Source organism: Eurosta solidaginis, chromosome 2 (assembly GCF_040869045.1).
Source record: "Eurosta solidaginis isolate ZX-2024a chromosome 2, ASM4086904v1, whole genome shotgun sequence".
NCBI lineage: Eukaryota > Metazoa > Arthropoda > Insecta > Diptera > Tephritidae > Eurosta > Eurosta solidaginis.
Genome location: NC_090320.1, coordinates 84,768,282 through 84,793,378, shown reverse-complemented (window position 1 = coordinate 84,793,378; position 25,097 = coordinate 84,768,282). Strand labels below are relative to the sequence as shown.

At 36.0% G+C, this 25,097-nt stretch overlaps 1 protein-coding gene across 8 annotated transcripts in view; it reads left to right on the top strand.

Annotated features, from left to right (window-relative positions):
- Pfas (phosphoribosylformylglycinamidine synthase) overlaps window positions 1-25,097 on the top strand; it is a 679,058-nt gene that overhangs the window by 502,618 nt on the left and 151,343 nt on the right. For all 8 annotated transcript variants that reach the window (XR_010949589.1, XM_067765957.1, XM_067765960.1 and 5 more), the window contains exon 7: window positions 10,356-12,159. Coding sequence is in view for 7 of the 8 variants with exons in the window: in XM_067765957.1 (XP_067622058.1) it covers window positions 10,356-12,159 (1,804 nt within the window). In the remaining variant the exon portion in view is untranslated. The remainder of the gene's footprint in view (window positions 1-10,355; window positions 12,160-25,097) is intronic.

Here is a 25,097-nt window from a genome sequence, read left to right as displayed (position 1 = left end):
ACGCGTTGAAGCAGTGTGATATGTCGTATATTTTCTGGCTCGCCTTCCGGTACCATCTGAAGCGCATCTTCGTCGTCCACGCTTTCGTCATCGTTTTCTTTCTGCAACGGATCTGGGGAGTTACTGAATATACCCCCTGGACATTCGCCACGTTCATTCGGTGGCACGCTATTTAGGCGACCGATAAGCGAAGCTTTGGTACCACTTGTTGGTAAACCAAGTTGCCGCAACCACTCACGTAACTGTGTACCATTATAATCGTTCACTGACAACTTTGTTTCTTTCTGTTTTTTAATATCTAATATTTCTTACTTTTTACTTTTCACGCACTTTTCGTTCTTATTTTTTTGCACACTTTTATTTCGTACCTTTAATTGTAACCGGCTGATTGGACCTTATCAGTGCGGCTTCAGACCTGGTAAATCTACCATCGACCAGATTTTCACAATGCGCCAAATCTTGGAAAAACCCGTGGAAAGAGAATCGACACACATCACCTCTTCGTCGACTTTAAAGCCGCCTTCGACAGCACGAAAATGAGCTGCCTATATGCCGCTATGTCTGAATTTGGTTTCCCCCGCAAAACTTATACGGTTGTGCAAAATGACGTTGAGCAACACCATCAGCTCAGTCAGAATTGGGAAGGACCTCTCCGAGCCGTTCGAAACTTATCGAGGTTTCAGACAGGGTGACCCCCTATCGTGCGATTTCTTTAATTTGATGCTGGAGAAAATTATACTAGCTGCAGAACTTAACCGCACTGGAACAATATACTATAAAAGCGTGCAATTACTGGCATATGCTGATGACATTGATATCATCGGCCTAAACACCCGCGCTGTTAGTTCTGCTTACTCCAAACTGGAAAAAGAAGCGGTAAAGATGGGTTTGATGGTGAATGAGGACAAAACGAAGTACCTGCTGTCATCGAGCAAAGAGTCAGCGCATATGCGCCTTGGCAACCACGCTACTGTTGGCAGCCATAATTTCGAAATAGTAAAAGACTTCGTTTATTTGGGAACCAGCATCAACATTAGCAACAACATCAGCACTGAAATCCAGCGAAGAATCAATCTTGCCAATAAATGCTACTTTGGACTAGGTAGGCAATTGAAAAGTAAAGTCCTCTCTCGGCGAACGAAAATCATACTCTACAAGTCACTTATCGTACCCGTCCTGCTATATGGGGCAGAAGCATGGACCATGACAACAGCAGACTTTGGGAGTGTTCGAGAGAAAAGTTCTTCGAAAGATTTATGGACCTCTACGCGTTGGTGATGGCGAGTACCGAAGAAGATTTAATGATGAGCTGTACGAGCTATACGCAGACATCAACATAGTCCAGCGAATTTAAACGCAGCGGCTGCGCTGGCTAGGTCATGTTATGCGAATGAAAGATGATGCTCCGGCCAAGTAAGTGTTTCTATCGGAACCCGCCTATGGAAGCAGAGGTAGAGGGCGGCCCCCACTCCGTTGGAAGGACCAGGTGGAAAACGATTTAAACTCCCTTGGTGTGACCAATTGGCGCCGGTTGGCGGAGCGAAGGAGCGACTGGCGCTCCTTGTTGGACGGCCATAACCGTTTAGACGGTTAAGCGCCAATTAAGTAAGTAAGTAATTGTCTTTCACATTTTTTCCACAAACGCGGCGCGCAACCCCACTTCTGAGGTGTAGAACTAGCCGAAATACAAAAATGAAACGAAGTGTCTTAGTTGACAGTCAAATAAAATCTGAATCTTTATTTTCAAATTCGGCTTTTAGTTGCCTGCGTCGTAACGATAATATTTCTCTCTATGTATTTCATGCAACATTTGGTGCTTGCAAAATCTTCGTTCAACCGTCTATACATATGTGTTATATTATGACTCGCTCGGTGATACAAAATATTGTGTACATTTATATTTATACGCGCAAGTGTGTGTTACTTATATTCTTACGACTAGGAAAGGGAAACATTTGTGAGTGTATATATATAATAAGTTCGGTAATTCTTATGAGCATGCTTATTTGTACATATGAGCGCAACTTATATTCTTACATACTAGAGAGAACGAGCATTATATTGTCTATTCGTGAGTGGCGCGTCGTTTGCGCTTTTATATATTTATATACAATTTTATATACATTGTTTACATGAGCATGAAAAGGAACGAACATACTATCGTTTTTCTTAAATATATGTTGTGGAGCGGCACTTGTGCTTTTATTTACATATTCATAGCTAACGGATAACTGTAATTATGTTTGCATACTAAGGCTAGTATGAACTTGCGCACATAGAAACGGCACACGCCAAATTGGCTAATGCAATAACCCATTACGCCAATATATGTATTTACAAAGTACAGCTGACCACAAATACAGTACACGCCGGTATGGCAGAACCTTACTTTACAGTATGCGCTGCCATACAACGGACACTGCTATACTTTCAATTTAGTAGGTGAATAATTAATGAAAGGGGAAGTGAACTCTTCCTTTTCTCACATTCATTACACCTACTTTTTACCGTTAACCGGATTTTTCTTTTTTCGAACATTCTTCAGGGAAAAAACTCCCAAAGATTTTTTTATTCGGTGCAAAAGGAATGGGAAAGGGAAAATCGCTTTCTATGGAATTGGAACATTCTTATTTGAATGAAGAGATATTTACGCTTTGGGCATCAGAATATTAATTTTTTATTAACAACAATTCTTCCCTTTTTATACAAAATATCTTAACCTATACATTTGCAATTAACCTAATACTTATGAATTAGAAATGTGTAAATTTGTATTGTCAGTATTTGTGTATTTAGGTATGTAGTGTAAGTGTTCATGTTGATTTGTATTATTGATATTTACTTATGTAAGTTTGTATTATTGATATTCTTATTTGTAAGTTTGTATTGTTGATATTCATATGTGTAGATTTGTATTGCAACGCCAGCAGATTTATACTTGTATGCATTATGTAAAATGTTTGTATGTGCATATTTGGTTAATTCATATTAACAAAGTAAACACTGCAAATGGATTGTATGTACATATTTATGTGAGAGTCTAATATTGACAATCGGCAAGTGCATTGATCGGGGTGATTGACTAATTTTAGGGTGTGAACAGACAAGGGTTTCATATTCGGAATTCCATTGATGTTGGCTCGCCGATTGTGCGAGGTCAATGTAATTTATGTCGCCCAATATTGTAATATGATTATGTTATTATTGTGTGTTCGGTTCAGAAGAAATGTATTGGCATAGAAGTTCATGATACGTAATGCCGCAAATGTATTGCTTAGTGGGCATGACGCATAATGCTATACCATCCGCCTTAGACTCTTTGTTTGAATTTTTTTTTTTTTTTTTTTAATGATGTTACTGTAACTTGATATAAAGTGTGTACTTTGTGTCTAATCTGCTGACCTTCATACTTTTATTATTTTTACAATGTTTTGTACAATTTTTTTTTCAAAATCCGATTATATTACTTATTTTAAAATTTTCATTTATTTTATTTATTTTACATTTTTCATTTATTTATTTTACAGAGCTGGATTTTAAATGTGTCGACCCATCCAAAATCCGCTTTTTCTAAAAATTTTTTACTAAATCAGAGAGTAAATTGGAGTGCTTATTTCACTATTTAATGGTTTAATTTATTAAAAGATGTTTTAAATGGGTTTAAGTCTATTCTTATGAATTATTAACTCCTTATCTTTATTTTTCCTATTAGTAGTTTCTTCTCTATGTGGTATTAAAGTAAAATTGTTATTTTTGTCCATTTTCTTTACCTTATACCTTCCTTTATATCTACTGTCTAGCTTCTTCTCTAACTAATACTAGATCACCTATTTTTATTTCTTTACTGGTGCTATTTTTATCATAATTAAGTTTTGGTTTTTCTTTGACTTTTTCTACTAATTTTCTAGCTCTTTGTTGTGCTATTTGAAGTCTATATTTTATTTCTTTGTCATATGCTTCGTGGTTATACACTGAGCGTATTTTATTCTCATCTAGGAATTCGTATATAGGTGGATTTTTTGCAAATATTAGCTCGTAAGGGCAATATCCGTGTACGGTCGATGGGGTCGTATTGTAGCAGTATGCGAAATACCTGAGGTATTCGTCCCAATCATCTTTATCACTGGATATGTATGAACGTACATATTCGTTAAATGTCCTATGACTAAGTTGTACAGTGCCTAAAGTTTTGTGATGGTAGGGTGTTGAGGTTTTATGCTCAATTTTTAGCAGTTTGCATAGTTCTTCGAATAAGCAATTTTTGTATTCGGTTTCCATGTCTGTTAGGATTGTCTTCATGCACCCACAGATCAGAATGAAATGCTCGAATACATCTTTAGCAACTGTTATTGCGTGTTTGCTCTGGACTTGAATTGCTACTAAATATTTGGTGAGATCGCATATGATGGTAACTGCGTATTCGTTTCCATTTATCGATTTCGGTAATGGTCCCACCGTATCGATCTGTACTATATCGAAAGCCTTCGGAGGTGTCTCCGTTATTGTCATTGGTTCTTTTATATGCTTATTTATTTTGTTTTTCTGACAGTGGATGCAGTTCTTTAAGTATTTTCTTACGTCGTTTTGCATGTTTAGCCAGCTATATTTCTGCTTGATTTTATTTGTCATGCGATTTATTCCTGGGTGGCCACCACTAATAGGATCGTCATGATATTTTTGCAGAATTTCCTTAATTTTCCCGGGATTGGTCACATATATAACCTCTGGGGTTAATACTATTGTTAGTTTTTTGAGAACCTTGTTTCCTATTTCAATAAATTTTCCTACTGCAGTATAATTTCTTTTAAACAATTTGTCCCCTAAGGACAACTGTATTTGTACAAGGCCTAAACTGCCGGCTTCTCTTTCGAACCTGGTAAAGAATTGTCCTAAGTCAATCTTATCCTCAACAATTAGGTTGCTTGAATCAAAATGGCTACAAATTTACTTTCCTTTTTTGCAATAGAATTTCGAAGGATTGAAAACGAGCTCGACTAGCCTTTTTAATTCAAATTTATTTAGCGCTTCATATATTTTGGGGTTCTCTGTGTGACTTTCTTTAATTTTAATGTTATCTTTTACATTTTTAGCTGCTGATCTTGTTGAAACTTGCATTATTTTGCATGCTTCCACTGACATTTCTTTTAGATTTGTATTGTTAATGCGAGACAGTGCGTCCGCTACATGATCTTCTTTTCCAGCAATGTACTCCACTTCGTACTCTTCTAACTCAAGTCTTATTCTTGTTAATTTAGATGAAGGATTCTTCATCGAGAAAAGATATGTTAAGGGGCGATGGTCAGTTTTAATTAAGAATTTTCTGCCATAAACATATGGTCTGAAAAAGGTTATGGCCCAATGGATTGCTGCTAATTCTTTTTCTATAGTAGCTTTATTTGTTTCACCTTTTGGGATGCAGAATTTTTTATTGAAGTCGGGGTATTGCAAAAGTTGTGGGCTGATTAATGCTTCCTTTAGGTAGACAAAAGCTCTTTGAAATTCTTCTGTCCAGTCGAAGGAAACATTCTTTTTGCCAAGCCTAGTTAATTTTCTTGAGTACTCTGCGAAATTCGGTACAAATCTTCTGTAATAATTGCAAAACGCTACGAACCTTTTAACTTCATCTGCTGTTTTTGGTGTTGGGTAATTTTGAACTGTTTCAAATTTGCTTGGGTCAGGTAGTATTCCTTTGCTTGTGCATTTATGTCCTAAATAAATTACTTCTTCACTGAAGAATAGGCATTTATCTGGGATGGTTTGAGGCCCGCAAAGGCTAATGTCATTATTCTTTGGAATGAATTTGGTGCTACTTTTAGTCCATAGGGTAGTCTTTTGAATCTATATGTACCATTTTCTGCTGTGAATGAGGTTATATCTATAGAGTCTGGGTGTAATTCTATTTGATGAAAATCTGACATAAAGTCTAGGCATGAAAAATATTTTGCTCTTGCAAGTTGGTCTAAAATATCATCGATTCTTGGAAGTGCGAATTTGTCCGCTGCTAGTTTTTTGTTTACTTGTCTGTAGTCAACTACCAGTCTCCATCCCTTTTCTGTATTACCTGGTAGTGATTTTTGAGGAACTAGTAAAATTGGACTGTTGTATTCCGATATTGAGGGTTCTATAATGTCATCTTCAATCAATTTATTAACCTGTTTACTTATTTCTTCCTTTGGTGTCTCGGGTAATCTATAGTTTTTTATGTATACTGGTGTGTCATCTTTCATGTGTAGTTTTTGTCTATAAAATTTATTAGTGGAAATAGGTTCTGTTTCTAGTGCAAATATATCTATGAATTCTGTGCATAGTGAATTTAATTGTGTATTGACAAATTTTGGGAAATTTTTGGTTAATCTTTTTAATTTTTCTGTGTCATTACTCTGTTTATTGTGTGTTTTTGTTTTAATTAAATTATTGTCATCTAAATTTTCAGTATGTATTTTGTAATTTTGAATGGTTGTATTTTTATGTGTGGTGTTAATAATTCTGACAAAAGTTTGATCCTTATTTGTGATTGTGTTTGCTATAAAAATGCCTTCAGCCAGTTGTTGTGGGGTATGAAGATGGATTTGTTATCAGTGTTTACTGTTAACTGTCTAATGACTTCAGATCTAGCAGGGATTGTAATTATGTTAGCAGTTAGGTAATTTATTAGATACATTGTGATGGTTTGGGGAAAATCATATGGTCTTAGGATTAGTTTATCCTCTGTTTTGCCATAATCTAGAATACAATTATATTTCTTTACAAAATCCAAACCTATTATTCCGTCGCACGGTATTGGAAAGTCCTCTTCTACGACGTGAAATTTATGATAAATTAGAAGGTCGTCGCCTTTTAAATCAGTTTTGATTGTGCCTAATGTACTGGTTATACCTTGACCAATGCCCTTTAAGTCTGTTATTTGTTTTGTATTTATTTTTTTATGCTTAATTATTTGATTCTTTTTAATTATGGAGATATCTGCTCAAGTGTCTATTTAAGTGTAGATTTAATACACACATTTTTCTATTTACTGATTTTGAAGTGGAGTTTTCTGGTTTTCCTGCTGATTACAGCTACGTACATTGCGTGTCTGATTGCGTATTTGGTTATAGGACCTATTTTGATTTTGCAATCTTTCTTGAGGATTATTATTATTGTTAGTATTTGCTCTAAAGTTATTGTTATATCTTGGCTGTGGTCTAAATCTCCTACCTCGGTAATTCCCATAGTTGTTACTTCGGTAACCCCCACGGAAATTACTCCGGAATTGATTTTGTTGCCGTATATTTAAGATTGTATTTGAGCTACCCGTTATTTCGGTACAGCTATATTTGTAAATTTTGAAATCGCATCGTTCATTGTTGTGAACGTTCCTGCTTGCATAATCATTTTTACTTTCTCGTTTGAGCAGTTCTTACACATCGCTTTGACTGCTGCTTGGGTTGCATATCTGGTTGCCAAGTCTGTATTTAAGCCATCCGAGATACATATATGCTCCCTCCAGGGATCTAGTTTTTTTTTTCTATTTCCGCTGTGTACTGATTTGCAGTTTTGCTGCGCTGTTGGATATTTAGTAGTTTTGCTGTCAAAACTTCAACTGATTCGCCTTTTATTGCTGTTTTAAATTTTAACTTAATTTGTGCAATAGTAGTCTCGTTGCTAATGAAATTGCTTGCAGTGCCTTTTAGTTTGATTTTTACCATGGTTATCGCTAAAGCTTCATGAGTATCTTTGATTTGGTCTAAAATATCAAGAGCATCTAGGAAACTATGTAGGGGTACGGTTTCTTGACGTTTCGATTAGAACGGTTTAAAGTCAATTTGGAGATTTTCTTCTATCGTAGTTGGTATGGGTATTTCTATGTTGTATCTCGCTAATGAGGATACTAATTTGTCACGTACATGTGAAAATAATTGGTAAGCTGCGTTTTGGTGTTCTTTAGTGAGTATATTATTTACCTTATTTATTACCTGTCCTATATTATTTAGGGCTTCTACGATTGTATTTAAGTGTTTGATTATAGTTTCTGGCTTTATTGTAGTATTTTTATTTATGCATTTATATGCTCTTTCCGCTTTAATTTTTTCTTCCGATAATTTTTCGTGAATTTCTTGCCATTTACTCATTTTATTTAAATGTTTTACCTATCGAATTCATAGCTTTCTGAGCTACTTTTAGTCTACCAATGCATTTTAGTGGATTTTCTTCCCATTTATTATTCAGTCGAATAAATTTTTTTTTTTTTCTTTATTTCATTTTCCTTAATTCTTGGATTTTTCCCTTTAACTTAATCCTATCTGCTGTATATGTTGTAACGTTCAAAATTTTGTAAGTTTCAGCTATTTCCTTTCTTTTTTTGCTTTGTTTTTTAAAATTTGTTTTGAAATTTTTATAAAATCTCTGATTGTGTTTGCACACTTTTCAAAAATTCTGTGGAATTCCTCTTCTGTTTTTATTTCGTTCATAGCAAAGGAAATAACTGAAGCTGTGTATATGTAACGAAAGTTAATAGGGTATTTAAGAGATTTTTACGAAAACAGCCTAAGCACTCCAAATTACACAATTATTTAATTCTTTAATTTTTTATCAATTCTCTTTTTTTTTTTTTTTAAATCCTTACATATATAAATTTTATTCTTTAATATTTCCTATTGTACAAAAAAAAAAATTCTAGGCAAAAATATAATTTTTGCCAATGGTTAAGCGTCGCAGGGCCGCTCAAGTTATTCTAAATTTTAACTTATTTAAATATACTTAATATCCATTGCCAGAGTATTGCTCATTATCTTGTTGATTTACCATATGATATCGTATACCAATTATGTCCTGTTTTGCTGCCAAATTTCTCGGTTTTATTCCACCCTTTTATGCGTTCGCCTATTAAAATTGCTCGTATGTTGATAAATGCATTCTGTTTAGTGGTTGTACATAATTCCTGTGGTTTGCTTTTGTATATGAGTGTTTTATCCTTCTGGTCCTCCAAAGTATTAGTTTTGCCTTGTGTGTTTAATAAACGACCAATCATCTCCTTTTTGTCTTTAATTGTTAATAACCCTTGGTCTTATCGATAATCCTTTTAGGATTTTTATTGTTGATAATCCTTTTTAGGATTATTTTAAATATTTTACTAACTTTTAAACTGGCAGGCTCTTTTCCTCCAGCAAGATCTTTAGCAGTTTTGCCAATTTCTGATCAAGCTGGCAGGAATTTTCTCCAACTAGATTGTTTAGCAGTTTTGCCAAGTTAATTTAGTTTGGCAGGATCGCCATGAAATATTCTTATTTGAATGAAGAGATATTTACGCTTTAGGCGTCAGAATATTAATTGTTTATTAACAAAAATTCCTCCCTTTTTATACAAAATAACTTAACCTATACATTTGCAATTAACCTAATACTTATGAATTAGAAATGTGTAAATTTGTATTGTCAGTATTTGTGTATTTAGGTATGTAGTGTAAGTGTTCATGTAGATTTGTATTATTGATATTTACTTATGTAAGTTTGTACTATTGATATTCTTATTTGTAAGTTTGTATTGTTGATATTCATATGTGTAGATTTGTATTGCAACGCCAGCAGAATGATACTTGTATGCATTATGTAAAATGTTTGTATTTGCATATTTGGTTAATTCATATTAACAAAGTAAACACTGTAAATGGATTGTATGTACATATTTATGTGAGAGTCTAACATTGACAATCGGCAAGTGCATTGATCGGGGTCATTGACTGATTAGGGTATGAACAGACAAGGGTTTCATATTCGGCATTCCTTTGATGTTTGCTCGCCGCTTGTGCGAGGTCAATGTAATTTATGTCGCCCAATATTGTAATATGATTATGTTATTATTGTGTGTTCGGTTCAGAAGAAATGTATTGGCATAGAAGTTCATGATACGTAATGCCGCAAATGTATTGCTTAGTGGGCATGACGCATAATGCTATAGAATTATGCTGATTATCACATTTCATAGAACCCAGCAATGAATGTCGAACAATTGTTGGTACGTTTGGTTTGTGTTGCGTCATTGCGAAACCAACGCAATTAAAACGTTCTGTGCCAATTTTCAGTATTAATCTATTAAAATCGATTTGTTTGTTACTGGGAGCCAAATTTATGTTGTGGCCCATTGGGTGGGTATCCTTGCTTTAAAACGCTTATAATGTTCCAGCCGCCTAGCATGGATTTCCTTTTTTATTGCTTGTGCCCGTGGGCTTGAAAATTGTTTCTTAAAAAATCGGCCACAAGAAGACTAAAAAATTTAATTAATAAGCTATTCTTCATTGAATAAGACTATTCATTCTTATGTTAAGTGTTCGTTTTTGGGGTTTTTATTTGTATATATATATTTACATTTTTTTTTAGGGTGCCGGTGGTAACGGAAATGTTCTAAAAGAGCTGGTGGAGCCTGGTTTTGCAGGAGCTGTAATATTTTCTAAAGAATTTCAACTGGGTGACCCTACGATCACCGCCCTAGAACTGTGGGGAGCAGAATATCAAGAAAATAATGCGTTGATTTGCAAACCCGAGCATAGAAAGCTTCTAGAAGATATTTGTGCAAGAGAGCGCTGTCCCATAAGTTTTGTTGGTGTTGTAACCGGGAACGGAAGAGTAACATTAGTTGAAAGTGAGGCTCAGTTTGAAAGAGCGTTAGAAATGGCCGAAAATCCTAAGACATTCGGCGACATCCCATTTGATTTGCAATTAAAACATGTGCTGGGGGAAATGCCAAAGCGCGAATATAAATTACAACGTATACCAACGAAACTGAAACCTTTATCGTTCGACCTTGGTTTTGATAAAGATGAGTGTTTGAAACGCGTCCTAAGTTTAGTGACGGTTGGTAGCAAACGATTTCTTACGAATAAGGTTGATCGTTGTGTTACGGGTCTTGTTGCCCAACAGCAGTGTGTAGGCCCGTTACATACCCCACTAGCCGACTATGGCTTGACAGCTGTCTCATATTTTGGAAAAGAGGGTATAGCAACTTCAATCGGTACACAGCCTGTTAAAGGTATTCTTAACTCAGCTGCAATGGCGCGAATGTGTGTAGCTGAAGCTTTATCTAATTTAGTCTTTGTAAAAATCACTGAGTTGGCAGATATAAAATGTTCGGGAAATTGGATGTGGGCAGCTAAACTACTTGGAGAAGGTGCCCATTTATATGACGCTTGCAAAGAAATGTGTCAAATGATGAAAGAAATGCACATCGCAATCGATGGTGGAAAGGACTCTCTTTCGATGGCAGCGAAAGTTGGTGACAAAACTATCAAATCACCTGGCACTCTTGTACTTTCCACTTATGCGCCTTGCCCAGACATTAATATAAGGGTTACGCCAGATTTAAAAGGGCCTGCCCTTGGTCAGCAGACAGCACTCATATGGATAAATATCGAGAACAAGTTCCGTCTAGGAGGATCCGCATTAGCTCATGTTTACTCGCAGCAAGGCGACGAATGCCCAACTGTGATGCGAAGTGATATTCTTAAGAAAGCATTTCTTACTACCCAAAATTTATTACAGCAAGGGCGACTTTTGGCAGGCCATGATATTAGTGATGGGGGGCTCTTAATATGCTTATTGGAAATGGCATTTGCCGGGATAAGCGGTATTCAAATCGATTTAAGAGAAGTCTTAAACCAATTAAATGGCGCACATATTGATAAAGCTGTTGAAACTATTGGCATGCCGGAATTAATAGTTTTATATTCCGAAGAATGTGGTTGGGTTATAGAAGTGCCAATGAACTTAATTTCTGAAGTTCAAAATGCTTATAAAAAAAATGGCGTTCCAAACTACTACTTGGGAAAAACATCTGGTCATGGTCTAGGATCAGTTATAAGTATAAAAAACCTCTCCAACGTCATAGTTCAAAGTGACGTGAAAACGCTTATGAAACAATGGGAGAGAACAAGCTTTGAAATAGAAAAACTTCAAGCCAACCCAGATTGCGCTTTGGAGGAGTACAATTCATTCAATTATCGCGGAAATCCCAAATATTTTTGCAATGTCAACTTAAATATAGAGAGCACTATAGTCCGTACAAGTAAAGTTGTCGTAATAGCTGTTATTCGCGAAGAAGGTATAAATAGCGACAGAGAAATGATGGCGTCCTTAATACAAGCTGGATTCGAGGTGCATGATGTTACTATGTCCGATTTACTAAGTGGTAAGTTATGACTTGATAACACTACTGTACTGTAAACAATTATTTTATAGCGTATCTCTACCTAAAGCTTTATTCGATATTTAGGCATCTAAAAGAATTTTACGTTAAATCTTGCAAGTTTTATCATACAAAATTAAATCTCGATTCGCTGAGATTTAAGCTAAATCTTCACCCATTTGTTCAATCATTATAATATTTCCGGTATGGCAACCTACAATGTCATGTATCTTATTTAAGGTAGGAACGATTTTCAAATTCATGGATAATAGGTGTTTTTTTTTTTTTTTAATTTCAAATGAAGATCTTTGTAAAACGTGAAAATGTAAATTTGTTTTTGTACAAGAGGTTTCCTCGACTGACAAAATTTTTGATGCAGCCATTTTGCTCCCAAATCGAACTGGCATCCATTAACTGTGTTGTTTCTTCGCAAAGTGAGAAAAAAGTTTAGTAGTAGAAATAGAAGGCAAACAATTTACAACTGCCCCATGCGGGCTGAGCTGCATAATTCCTTAGTACTACTTTTTTCGTGAGACTGAATAAAGGACATTTGTATGAAAACTAAACCTTCGAACACATGAAACCTAAATCGAAATTTAAATTCTTGATTGAACGTGAAAAACTGGACAAGAAAATCGGCTCATTTAAAAATAGCATTAGAAATGTTTTACTCATGGAGTTAACTTATTCATTCCGTATGTTCGGAACATTCGTTGACAAAAGTCTGTTAAGTACGTTTTTTCTTAACTCGTGACCGATGGGCTTGTTCTAAGAACAGTTTTTCCAAGCACACCGTTCGTATTTTATGACCAATTTGGTATTGATGTATGAACCTTCTGTGCTCATTTCAAGCACAATTTGTGCTTGATTAACGATTGTTTTCGTTCTCACGCTTCTAGAACGATTTGTGGTCGATTTAATACTTTTAGTTCTCAACCTAAAGACGGTTTGTGCTTAATCATTGGTGGGAGTAGGAAGGTAATTTTTTAATAGGTACCAATTATTATTTTTTTATTAATAATAATTTGTTTGTCAATGCTTTATATTTCTATTATAGAAAAAATCTTATCATTTGATGAGTGTTTAAGCCGCCTCCATCACCATTGGATGGCGGCAGCTGTGCGCGGTGAATAGAAAAGCGCCAACAAGATTGCATTCGACAGTCTAGCATCATTCGCCGGCAATCGCGGACGCGCTCCTATTATAATTTTTTATTAATATCTTTATATACCAAGGTATAAGGGACCTGGTCCATTCATAAGGATTGGATCGAGGGTTATCCTAACTCTCCTGTATAGGACCTAGTCCGAGATAAGGTATGGATTTGAGTATTGTCTTAGCTCTCCAACCAGGCCCGTAGCCAGACCTAACGAACTGTACGGGCAGATACTATCGAAGGACGGGCAGGATTAAAAGTTTGCAAAAACAAATAATTAAATGAATAATTGGTTAAAATTATTTGTGTAATAAATTTTTTTATAATAAATTATTTTATTATATAATTAAATAGTTATAAATAGATTAAAATATGCAAAAAGAAGGCAATTGGGAAAAACTTTACAACAGGCATGACGTAGCTGAATGCGTTTATAACCATTTCAACTATCGTAGGAGTGCGAGTTCGACTCCCACTCCCGGGAGAAAAGGCTTTGAAGAGATTTACAAGGTATAATCGAAACAGCTGTCGCCTTGTCCGTCCTGATGTCACGTTGTTTAAATTTTTCCAAAATTATTAAATAAATAAGAAAATTCAATTTTCAATTAATGCTTAAAAGAAACATACAGAAAATATTGTTAAGGAGAGGGACAATGGCAGTTTACGTTTTTTGTTATTATTAAATTTTCGGAGAATCATATCGATATTAATTGCACGTGTGCGATGTCTTTCAAAATCTAAGTAGACGAGATCAGCCATGCGGGCATGGGTCATGGACAGGCGTTGCGGCCTATTAATTGCGGCCTATTAATTGCGGCCAATGCCGAAAACGTTGATTCGCAAGTTGCTGTACTACACCCAAATGTCTCAACAGCTGCCATCAGCTCGAACGTATCACTGAAACTGCACGAAATCTGAAAGGTACCTCCAACTTTGTTCCATCGTCAGCCTGTTCTTTTCGATTCTTGAAAAATTTTTCACGACTGTCAATTCTTCTTCGCCGGGAACTTTAAAACCTGTAAACATGTAAATTTATAAGTGCTAGAAAATGGAAGGGACAAATTTTGTGTTGATGGTAAATGTTTCGAATTAAAAGCTATTCAAACCATCCGTTTTGAATTCGCTAATGTTGGAAATCGCAGTAACTAGCTCTTGATTCTCTGAGAAGCGTCGCTTGATTGCGTTTATTGTAAGATCAAGGTATTCATTGTAAATTCCTTTCAGCTTCTTATTTGACTCTTGTAGGTTAAGTTGCGCGATTCGCAGAGTATGAAAGTAATCTGGTCTCAGTTATGTAGCTTGGATGCTCAGTTGTTTTAATTTTTCGTTTGGACATTGTTTCGTTCGTGGTTTCAGTCATGGGTATGAGCTTATACGCATCTTCCAAAATTAATTTAAACTCCTTCTGGCTTGATCTCATAACTTGAAGTTGTTGAAGAACCGACTCTATGACGTCTAGTTCGTCTGTCAAGCTCGCTGTTCGTGACTGCATTGCAGCGTCCGCTGGATGTAAAATCCCCAGAAACTTTTTAGCAAAAATTAAACAAAATCGAAATTCTTCCGTTTTTATGACTGTTTTGATTCCAATACTTTTTGATCTTTCTTCTCCATTGAACAATTTAGACTGGGTGACTACTTCATCAAGCACTCGATTTATTTCAGGGTAATTAGATGACACAAACTGTGTAATCGCAAAGTGACCGGACCATCGTTGCGGTAGCAATCGCACTATGGATTTTCTTTCATATAAAGAAAAAATTTTGGGATGATGAAAAAATTCAAATAATATCACACACATATCGAAAAAGTTCCTTAGCCAATCATTGTTAGACACCGCTTTTACAACAACGAGATGGAGACGATGGTTGAAGCAGTGTATGTAAGGAATTTTACGATTTAGGTGTTGTTCCAGGAGACCAGGAACACCTCCTTTTACCACTCGTCACATTAGCTCCATCATAGCATTGGCTCAAAAGACACGACAAATCGATACTATTCTCACGCAATGTTTCAATTGTTTTTTCGGTGAATGTTTTAGCGTCCAATCCCTTAGTTGTAATAATATCGAGTAATGATTCTCGAGCGTTTCCTTCCTTCACGTATATGAGAGCGATAGCTATATTCTCTCGGTTGTTTTGTCTTTGGTTCCGTCTATCATTAGCGTAAACCATGGAACATCAGCATTTTTCACATCACTACTGATTCTCGAACTGATTTAGCAATGATTTCAATTACTTCATTTAGTATTTCTGGAGATGTGTATTTAGCAGTTTTGGGAATAGTTTCGTTGCCTTAGCTAAAAACTATCCTTTTTTAACGATAAGTCGAAAAGTTGTATGAATAAACCAGTTGTATGAATAAATCAGCTTTTTCGTCAGCGTGATAAGATCCGCGAAAGGGAAGTTCATTGGTCCACAGTAATTGAACGACTTCAATAATAGATTTTATGTAATATCTATGTTTACCAAGTTTTTCGTCATTGAAATTTCTGTGTTTGTATTTTGCCGATTATTTTTTTCCTCCCACAAAATCATAGCTTCAACATGCGATCCTGTCCTTTCCTTTTAGCATCTTTCGCATTTTTCCAGTTTCTAAAGTCACTCAAAAAGCAGCGGCTTTTGTCACCGAATACATCAACCATTTATATTCGCGGAACCATGATGATAGAAAAGAACGGTTATTACTTTTAGGGTACTGCGTCAATACTATTTGCTAGATAGGTTCTCCCTTTTTAGGTAAATCTTTTATCTCATTTATTGATATTGTTAATGTTGATTGAGATTCATATTGCGAGCTAGCCTGAGCATATATAGTATTTTTGGATGAAGAGGTAGAAGGCACGTCGGAAGTCTCTTCTAAACGGGGACGTTTTCCGCCGAAATAATTCCTTATGTCCATAATAGCTGAAAAAGATAATTGTTTCAAAAACCCCAACAGAAAATTGAAATGATACTTACGTTCACTTTCTGATTTGAAAATGTTAATGAAAATGTACTGTAGAAAAAAGTAGCTTAGATATTTCAACCAACTTCAATGCCAATGTCACCGAAGTTTAACATAGAAACAGTTTTTCAAAAGTTATTTTCAAGATATATAACACACTTGTTTTCGAGAAATTTCAAATTCAATAGAACCCAAGTTGGACCAAAACAAACAAGTGTTGCATTTTTCACAAAAGTTAACATTAAGAGTTTTGCATTTTTTTAAATAGTAGCGAAGAAGTTTGCACGATGTACTGTCTTATGTTGAAACAAAAAAGATAACATAAAATATCATGAATTTTACCTGCTATTTTTTACTCACTTACCAAAAGCTGGATATCTTTTTTGTGCTAATCCAATCTACAGCCAGTTTCAAGTCAGGCAAACTTTATCTCGATTGCGTTTCACTTGCACTAGATAGATACTTCCTGAGTTGAATTTCCTAAATAGGGTCTTGAAATATTTGACCAAAGTAGGATGTTCTTCGTAAATACCGGGCAGGTTTTTGCGTGGCAAAGATACATTTCATTGTACATACGTACGTACAAACCAATTAATTGTGCAAATCACTTGATATAGCGATCGCCTATTTTTCGCTGCACAATGCGAATCAGCAATGTACCATCAGCTGATGTAGCAGTCGGTGACCTACTTTGCTTTGCAATTACAATTTGTCAAAGCAATTTCTCCCAACTTAGAAGTGGGAGAAGCAACAAAATATTAAAGAATGCATTTATGGATGTATGTATTTAAAGCATATAATAACCTTTTAAATATAGCGGAATTCTTGCGCGTGCAAGTGTTCGGACTTCAACAAGTGCAGCCAGTGCTAGTACTATATAGTACAATTAGGAGTAGATAATATCATTAGAGTAGTAGAGTATGTAATTAAACATCCTCCGCCCGTTGAAAGGCTTAGGCTTTCAAAATGTTGTCGTCGATTGGTAAAAGGCATAGCTTCGCCACGTGTCGCTTATATACACCATTTGTGGTTTTGATCACGGCAACACGAACTACACCGTCACTTCCTTCAATCGTTTCCATGACTCTAGCGTGATGCCACTTTAGAGGAGGGTGTTTTTCTTCCTTCACCAAAACCATATCACTAACCTTTAGGTTAATTTCGGACGAACTCCATTTTTGTGGCTGTTGCAAGAGAGTTAAATATTCGGACTGCCATTTCCTCCAAAATTGCTGTTGCATGCAGCACATACGCTACCATCTGTTGAGTCGGCTTATTTCAATTTGTGTTAGATTGGGTTCCCTGATATATGTAAAAGGTGCGCCAATTGGAAAATGTGCAGGCGTAATCACCTCTAAGTCATCGATATTTTCTGAAATAGGGCAAAGTGGGCTTGAGTTCGCAATCGCAGCAATTTGGCAAACCAATGTACGAAGCTGTTCAAAGTTCAGAGGTGAGAGACCTGCAACACGATGAAAATGATATTTGATTAGCTTGACAGAAGCCTCCCAAATGCCACTAAAATGGGGAGAGCGTGGAGGTATTAATTTCCATTCAATGCCATCGTTCAAACATTGCTCCTTTACTGACCTTATATGATGTTGATTTAAAAAAAGTTCCTTTAGCTCGCTCAGTTCACGTTTTGCTCCAAAAAAAATTCGTTGCATTATCAGACCATATTGTTTGATAAGTGCTTTACCAGTTCCAAATGAACTGCCTTTGTTGAAGAACAGATGAAAAGGCTTATGATGAATGTTATATCAAATCCAATATGCGTTGAACCCGACCCCCTCAGAATTTGATGAAATTTTGCATGGGGTTACATCTTACCCACCCAAACACAACCTCATTTTTAGAAATTGCATTTTCGAAAAATTGTTGATTGGCACACCTTGTTCAGTAATTCTGCTAATAGCGAGGCGGCCGTTAACTCAAGCTTTGGCACTGTGAGTGTTTTAAGTGGAGCTACGCGTGATTTAGAGCAAAGTATATTTGTGCAAACGATTCCCTCTTTCTCTGCCCGAATATATATGCAAGCACCATGTGCTGCCAAGCTTGCGTCGCAAAATCCATGGATTTGTATATCGGTATCAGCCGTTTGTACCCATGCGAAACAAGGAACGAGTTCATATTGGTTACAGATGTCTAGCCACGATGTCTGAATGGATTGAGGTTGGCTTTCATCCCAATGCAAATTTCCCCTCCAAAGTTGTTGTAGAAATATTTTGGCCCAATCAAACCAAGTGGATCGTATAATCTGGCAATAGTTGATAAAATAGTGCGCTCGTTACCTTTGTTGGTGCTGTAAAGGCGAGAATGAAAATATAAACATGTCTAAGTTAGGTGCCCAAATTAATCCAAGTGTTTTCGTTACGGTAGTGCCATCATGAAAGGCTAAAAAACTTTGATTTTCTGCATCAGCTATATCCAATAATAAACGCTTGTCATTTGAGCACCATTTCCGCAACTCTAAATTTCTCAAAGAAAGTAACTCGAGCTTCATCCACGGAATCTGCACCTGTAATCATATCGTCTACATAAAAAAATTAGTAATGGTTTTTGCCCCAATTGAATAGGCTTGCCCTTCATCAATGCAAAGTTGTTGCATTGCTGGAATTGCTAAAAACGAAGCTGGTTTTGTACCACAAGTTACCGTGTCAAGTTTATATATACGTAATTTTTCAGTAGGGCTATCCCTCCAGACAATACACTGCAGATAACTATCAGGATCAGACATTTTAACGCAACGATACATTTTGCATATGTCTGCAGTCAGAGCGATTTTAAATGATCGAAAGTTCAATAGCGTGTCGAATAAGGTGGGCTGTATTGTAGGCCCTGCCATTAAGATTGAGTTTAGTGAGCGTCCATTGCTGGTTGGTGCACAACCGCCAAATACAACGCGTAGCTTTGTTGTTGTGCTATCTGCTCTGTGAACGCAGTGATGTGGTAAAAAATGTGCATGTGCCTGGGCTGGTATAACGTCAACCGCTGACATATGTCCAAGATCGATATATTCGTTAATATAGGCAGAGTACTGTTGCTTGAGTTCAGGATTACGCTGAAGCTTACGCTCAAGCGATTTAAATCTACTTAAGTTGATACGATTCTCCTAATGCGGTCATTTGAGAAGCTGAATTTATACGTTCCTCTATTTCCCAAAAACGTTTTACGAAATTATCAAGTTCTATATTTGTTTCAACCTCACCTGAGATGTCAACAGCTGTCAAACATGAAAGTTTTGACGACTTTGTGGTACAGCTTCCAGACACAACCAGTCCTAATTTTGTTTTTTGTAATACAGGTAAATCTTCAGCCAAACGTATTTGCCCGACGCATAACAGGTCGAAGAGTAAACTGGCTCCAATAAGCATATCTATGCGCTGCGGTTCAAAAAATAGTGGATCCGCTAAATTAATGTTAGTTGGAATCTTCCAGTCAACGGATTTCAAAGAACGGCTTGGTTGCACATCGGTGATGGTAGGTGCGACGACTGCTGCTAGTTTGGTAGAGTAATTAGTGATACGTGAGTGTCACGATATGATCTGCAACAAATCCATCTTGGCCTATGCCAGAAACGGACAATGATGATTTCAATTTTCTTAACTGAAGCTGTTTAGCTAAGCGATTTGTGACGAAGTTGAGCTGGGATGCAGAGTAAAGCAACGCTCTGCAAGGAAACAGCGAACCAGAACGATTTTTTACGTAAATTACGGCTATTGCTAAGATTACAAATTGCATATTAGTGTTACTAGAGTTAAACTCAGAACTCACCAATGTGGAACCTGTGGGTTGTGTTGATGGCAAACTAGCATTGTTCAAATTATCCGAAGAAAGTCCATAGCTTGATGTTGACAGCGAATCGTACACTAGTGCGCTTTTGGATGGAGCATTACCTAAATAAGTAGCGTGTGATGTTTCAATGAGCAATATTTGCTGTTACCTGATCTACAGCTCTTGACCGAATGTCCAGCTCGAAGGCAGTTTATGCAAAGTTGCAATTTTTTCACCTCCTTATACCCAAGGAGGGTGAAAGTCGAAGAAAGTACGATGGTATGCTGGTTAGAGTTGCATGATTTGCATTCGCTTGACGTCGAAGCAAGCGATACCTTACGATTATTGTTTAAATTTGATCGCTTTTCTACCTGTTTGTCGGACCTTAGTGCATTTTCTGCGTTTTCCACATTTTCCAAGCGCTGGCAGCGTTTTTTCAAAAATTTAGCCATTGAATCCCAGGATGGTAATTCATTTATGGGTGTTTCTTCTTCCCATTTCTTTGTGGAGGCGACGTCCATTTTCTGAAAAATAAGTTTGATGATACCATATGCAATTTGCTCCTTCGTTCCCATTGTATGCAGTGCCCGTAGATGAGCGTTGATACCGTCACTTAATTCCCGAAGTTTTGCCACTGACTCACCTTCGATGCTCCTAAATTGTACAATATCTCTTATATGTGCCTGAAAATTCAATCGTTTATTATCAAATCATGCCTTTAGTAAATCGATTGCGTAATCATAATTTTTGCTCTGAAATTTCCAAAGAACGTATTGTGTCTAAAGCAACGTCGCGAAGGCTAGAGCGCAAATATTGGAATTTTTCAACACGAGTTAAATCAACATCTTGATGCACCACTGTGTTAAACATTGAAAAGAAATCAGGCCATTCTTTATAATTACCACTTAACTTCGGAATCTGGAGTACTGGTAGTTTCTGTTTGGGCGGTGTAACGATGATCGATTGTTCTCCTGCATTTATTCTACTGGTCGAGTTATCAGATGCTGCTGAGCGAAGCGAATGTAATTGGCGTTTCAACTTTGTTTTAAACTCTAAGTAGCGATTTGTGAAGGTCGAAAGAATGTCCTCGGAGCCATCCTGATCTTCCAGTTGTGAATGCGCAACATCAAACCTTTTTTCTAGCCGGTCCCCATGCTCTATTCGCACTTCGATTGCCGGTTCATCCATATTCCGCAGAGCTTCGAAGGTTAGCTTGTCGTCAATCGCAATAAGTTGCTGCACAAGGGAATCTCGCTTATTCTTGTGCCTTCTAAATCATCCGGTTTCTTTGGCGGCAAGATGGATATGATCGCTAATAATATTTAAATAAAAAAGGGGTTAAATAATACAGGCCGTGATCGCAGATCACGACGGGGTCACCAATGTTTCGTGGCCGCTAAGCCTTTCTAGCATCCAATTGCCAAATAAAATAAGATGCAGTTCGCCAAACCTCTAAAGCAAATTAAACAACACAGCATAAAAAAACGAGATGAAAAACCACTATAGTAAAAGCCTCTATCATATAACCAAATTTAAGCGCTGTATCTGATACCAATCGCTTCCAAATAAAAGATAAAACCCGGATAAAACCACTGTAAATTCTCCGCTGTAGAAAACGCTGTAAAACCCAATACGGTGAAGCCAAATAGGAAGGGGTACAGCTTATGCCAATTGCGTCCAAATAAAAAGGCCAAGATTTAATATTTTTTAATATAATTTATTTTACCGCAGTCGATGTGCCAATGTCGCAGTCCAGCCAGAAAAGAAGAAAGAAAAATCAGCAGACATGGCTATTTAAAACGTCGCCCTATTTAAAATAATCGATATATATACATACATTTCATTGTACATACGTACGTACAAACCAATTAATTGTGCAAATCACTTGATATAGCGATCGCCTATTTTTCGCTGCACAATGCGAATCAGCAATGTACCATCAGCTGATGTAGCAGTCGGTGACCTACTTTGCTTTGCAATTACAATTTGTCAAAGCAATTTCTCCCAACTTAGAAGTGGGAGAAGCAACAAAATATTAAAGAATGCATTTATGGATGTATGTATTTAAAGCATATAATAACCTTTTAAATATAGCGGAATTCTTGTGCGTGCAAGTGTTCGGACTTCAACAAGTGCAGCCAGTGCTAGTACTATATAGTACAATTAGGAGTAGATAATATCATTAGAGTAGTAGAGTATGTAATTAAACATCCTCCGCCCGTTGAAAGGCTTAGGCTTTCAAAATGTTGTCGTCGATTGGTAAAAGGCATAGCTTCGCCACGTGTCGCTTATATACACCATTTGTGGTTTTGATCACGGCCACACGAACTACACCGTCACTTCCTTCAATCGTTTCCATGACTCTAGCGTGATGCCACTTTAGAGGAGGGTGTTTTTCTTCCTTCACCAAAACCATATCACTAACCTTTAGGTTAATTTCGGACGAACTCCATTTTTGTCGCTGTTGCAAGAGAGTTAAATATTCGGACTGCCATTTCCTCCAAAATTGCTGTTGCATGCAGCACATACGCTGCCATCTGTTGAGTCGGCTTATTTCAATTTGTGTTAGATTGGGTTCCATGATAGATGTAAAAGGTGCGCCAATTAGAAAATGTGCAGGCGTAATCACCTCTAAGTCATCGATATTTTCTGAAATAGGGCAAAGTGGGCTTGAGTACGCAATCGCAGCAATTTGGCAAACCAATGTACGAAGCTCTTCAAAGTTCAGAGGTGAGAGACCTGCAACACGATGAAAATGATATTTGATTAGCTTGACAGAAGCCTCCCAAATGCCACTAAAATGGGGAGAGCGTGGAGGTATTAATTTCCATTCAATGCCATCGTTCAAACATTGCTCCTTTACTGACCTTATATGATGTTGATTTAAAAAAAGTTCCTTTAGCTCGCTCAGTTGACGTTTTGCTCCAAAAAAAATTCGTTGCATTATCAGACCATATTGTTTGATAAGTGCTTTACCAGTTCCAAATGAACTGCCTTTGTTGAAGAACAGATGAAAAGGCTTATGATGAATTTTATATCAAATCCAATATGCGTTGAACCCGACCCCCTCAGAATTTGATGAAATTTTGCATGGGGTTTCATCTTACCCACCCAAACACAACCTCATTTTTAGAAATTGCATTTTCGAAAAATTGTGGATTGGCAAGGTATCGAAATATCCGAAAATATTAGAAAAATGACGATAATAGGTACTTTTAAAGTGTGATTACTACGGAATGGCTTTACCGATTTCAAAGATCTTCATACCATTAGAAAGGTATTGAAATAAGCTTTCAAAAAAAATACTTTAAAAATTTTTAGTGCACTGAAAAAAAATTTTTTTTTTAAATAAAATTTAAAACTGAAAAAACACTTCAAAGATCAAGTGATTTTGAAAAATAAAATTTTATTTTAGAAAGGTCTATTTAATATATATAACATATCTGAAAACTAAAATGGGCTTTTTTTTTTTTAATTTGTTTAAGTAAATGCATCTCTTGCTTGGTTACTTTCTCATATTTGGATATCACGCCTAAATTAATCAACCAATTTGAAAAATTTTTTTACCGTTAGAAAGGTATTAAAATCACCTTTGAAAACATATACTGTACAGATTCTATATTACACTGAAAGAAAAAAATTTTTAATTTTTTTCTAAATTTTTTTTTCAAACTGGGAAAACACTTCAAAGACCAAGCGATTAAAAGAAAAAAATTTTTTAGAAAGGCAGATTTAATATATATAACATATCTGAAAACTAAAAGGGTGTTTTTTTTCTTTTTTTTTTAATTTATTTAAGTAAATGAATCTCTTGGTTACTTTCTGATATTTTGATATCACGCGTAAACTAATCAACCGATTTCAAAAATTTTTATACCGTTAGAAATCACCTTTGAAAACATATACTGTAAAGATTCTATATTACACTGAAAAAAATTTTTTTTAAATTTTTTTTTTTAATTTTTTTCTACATTTTTTTTTTCAAACTGGGAAAACACTTCAAAGAGCAAGCGATTTAAAAAAAATTTTTTTAGAAAGGTCGATTTAATATAAAAACTAGAATGGTGATTTTTTTCTTTTAAAAAAATTTATAAGTAAAACCATCTCTTGTTAACTTTTTTTTATTTTGCTATTATTGTGTGACAAAAATGGTACCTAGCTATACTTTGAAAGTTATACAGATACAGATACTATGACTAAGTATTCTAATAGATTCGAACAAGAATCGTATTATCAAATTTTTCAGACACGCACAATAAATAGACATACACTTGATAAAGTTAATTTTTTATTTTTATTTATTTAGATTTAATATACAACTTTGCGCAGCTCATACTGCTGACTTTCGGAATATTTGCTTACTTACTAGTTTGCTCAGGTAAACTACGCCTGTCCATGCTAGAGCGTTTGACGTCCGAAAACTTTATTTTATGTTTTTGTATATCTTTGCTAATTTTTATCAATTCGTAAGATAAATCATGCCCTTGTCTTTAATTTCCTTAGATGTCATGGTGTTTGGTAATAGATATACTATTTTTTGCTTATGCAAATTATTTGAGCAGTTTTCGATTTGATATTACATGTTCTCCAAAATTTGTTCGTAGTAAGCTTTGATCTTCTTTAGGTCTTCTGATAAAGATGACAGTGAACCACCTCCAAGTGAATCCGAAATACTTTGCGCAATTTGCTGTGTTTTTTTTTTTTGCACTATGAATCCCTTTCTAAATATTTTGGCTTCATTGGCGATGGATGGCTTCCAAGATGAGGAATAACATGCTTATTTATATTGTCGACGAGTTCGTTGCGTTCGAGTGATTTAGTATAGCTGCTGCATGTTGGAACTTCCTTATATTCTTGATACAATTCACGCTAGTCAAGATTTCTTGTGCCTCTTCACTTTCCGTTTCAGTAGAACGCTGATTATCAGCAATCTTGATAGCATCCTTAAGTTTAAAGCGACAATTTTCGCAAATACGGCAACGATGAATGTCGATGTGCCAATGTCGCAGTCCAGCCAGAAAAGAAGAAAGAAAAATCAGCAGACATGGCTATTTAAAACGTCGCCCTA